This window comes from Brassica oleracea, unplaced genomic scaffold, assembly GCF_000695525.1.
Source record: "Brassica oleracea var. oleracea cultivar TO1000 unplaced genomic scaffold, BOL UnpScaffold02298, whole genome shotgun sequence".
Classification (NCBI taxonomy): Eukaryota; Viridiplantae; Streptophyta; class Magnoliopsida; order Brassicales; family Brassicaceae; genus Brassica; species Brassica oleracea.
This window is the reverse complement of record NW_013618828.1, coordinates 1-2,012: the sequence shown is the minus strand read 5'-3', so window position 1 is coordinate 2,012 and position 2,012 is coordinate 1. Positions and strand designations below refer to the sequence as shown.

General features: G+C 38.6%; 1 protein-coding gene across 1 annotated transcript; it reads right to left on the bottom strand.

The window, feature by feature from the left end:
• Positions 1-5: 5 nt before the first annotated feature.
• On the bottom strand, positions 6-1,487 carry LOC106321651 (adenylosuccinate lyase-like; the record flags this gene model as incomplete). The annotated part of the gene is made up of 5 exons (XM_013759894.1): positions 1,219-1,487; positions 977-1,129; positions 507-905; positions 212-433; positions 6-131 (listed from the first exon to the last, which is right to left on the bottom strand). Coding segments are annotated over exons 1-5 (1,089 nt in total), but the record flags the coding sequence as incomplete, so codon positions are not given.
• Positions 1,488-2,012: the final 525 nt, after the last annotated feature.

Genomic DNA, 2,012 nt, shown 5'->3' with positions numbered 1-2,012 from the left:
CCAGCTTTAGTTATCTGCTTAAAGTAGCCTAGAGATATGTAGCTCCATATATCTCTGTCGAAATCAATCAAAATATTGTTGAACTGGCTGATCGTGTTGAAAAGCCTAGCCATATAGTCATGAGGCTCAATCTGCAAAAAAGAAACAATCACTCAGTGATAATATACAAGGAAAAAGTTAATGAAGATAATAAAAACTATATAGTATATACCTGAGTGACGTACGGGTTAAATGTTAAACCGAGAGAAGTAACAAACTCCTCTGCAACGTGAGGCCAGTCGATGTTAGGATAAGCTGAAATATGAGCGTTGTAGTTCCCAACAGCACCTGCAAACTTCCCCTTAATCTTGGTTTCTGAAAGGTATCTCCTCTCTTCGCTTAACCTCACAGCGAAAATCGCCATTTCTTTCCCTAATGTTGTAGGTGAAGCTGGCTGCATTAGAGAATCAAAACCATGAACATTTCTTCAACAAAGAGGCGAAGGTCTTGTCTTTAGAGGTTTTTACCTGTCCGTGAGTTCGTGAGAGCATGGGGACATACGCAAACTCCTTAGCCATCTGAGAGATCGACTTGATGAGCTCATCCATGGATGGGAGTATAACCGAAGTAAGCGCTTCTTGAAGCATCAAGCCATGGGAAAGGTTGTTGATGTCCTCAGATGTGCAAGCGAAATGGAAGAACTCAAGAACCTTAGCGATCTCAGGGTGTGATTCACACTTTTGTTTCAAGAAATACTCAACGGCCTTGACATCGTGATTGGTCACTTTCTCGATCTTCTTGACTTCCAAAGCGTCGTCCATGCTGAATCCATCGATGATGCCTTGCAAGTAAACCTCAGCTTCTTTGCTAAAGCTTGGAACTTCGGTGACTTGAGGAATTCTCGATAGCTTAAGAAGCCATTTGATCTAAACAAAACAAGAACAATCAATGAATCTTAATAGTAACAAGGAACGTTCAATCACAAGAAGTAAACTACCTCGACAAGTACTCGGAAGTAGATCAAACCAAACTCGCTCATGGAAGAAGCCAAGTCCTTGACTTTCCCCCAGTAACGTCCGTCAAGAGGCGATAACGCCGTTAAGTTCGACATCTCCAAGTCTCTTGAACTTGCCATGGACATTGCTATCACCTAAAGTATCCATTTTTTTTCGCCAATTCGGTAACAGTTAGATTACATCCACAACGAAGCATTTCGACATAAACCCACAATTAGATTACCTTTCTTGAAGTCGTTAGCTTGAGAGAATCAGCAGAAGAAGAGAGAGAGAATGAAACTGTGGGAATCGGGTGGTGAGAAGCTAAGCAGAGCGATTTTGATGGGTTTAAGAGTTTTCCGGTGGTGGATGGGAAGCCGCAAGAAGGGAATTTGTTGTTGGTTAAAGCCTTGGAAGAAAAATTGAGCTCCATTTGCAAGATAGAGATCTCAGGATTCAAGCTTAGAAGCACGACGACGACGAAGGGAGTGAAAAGCTTGGAGCTTTTTAGGGTTTTAGGGGGATTCTGATTAAACTCAAATCAGGCGCTTTTCTGTAAATTTCATTTCTACCCCTGTTTTCTCTACGTATTTACGCTTACAGCTACAGATTGTGTTTTTTTCCTGGTTCAACCTCAATTTCATAGATAGTTGAATTTGTTCTACATCACTGGAGGAATGATTCATAATAACATTGATCAAATATAACGGATTACATATATCAAGTTTTGATAGTGAAAATAAATCAGTTATATTCATATGACTACATAGTATAGAAAGAATAAACTTAATTGGTTTGAACCCCATTACATTAAAAAATAAAAATAAAATAATTGTTTTGACATGATTACATAATATATACATGTATACATATGTATGTTTAATTGTTATTTGTTACTTATATTTAAAACCCTGTAGTCTTTAATGTTGTATTTTCCAGTCAAAAAGAAGATAATAATGTGTCCAAATACTCACTTCCAAATTCCTCAAACTCAAACAAACCAAACACATCACATTTCTCTTCTCCCCTGCTAGCCAT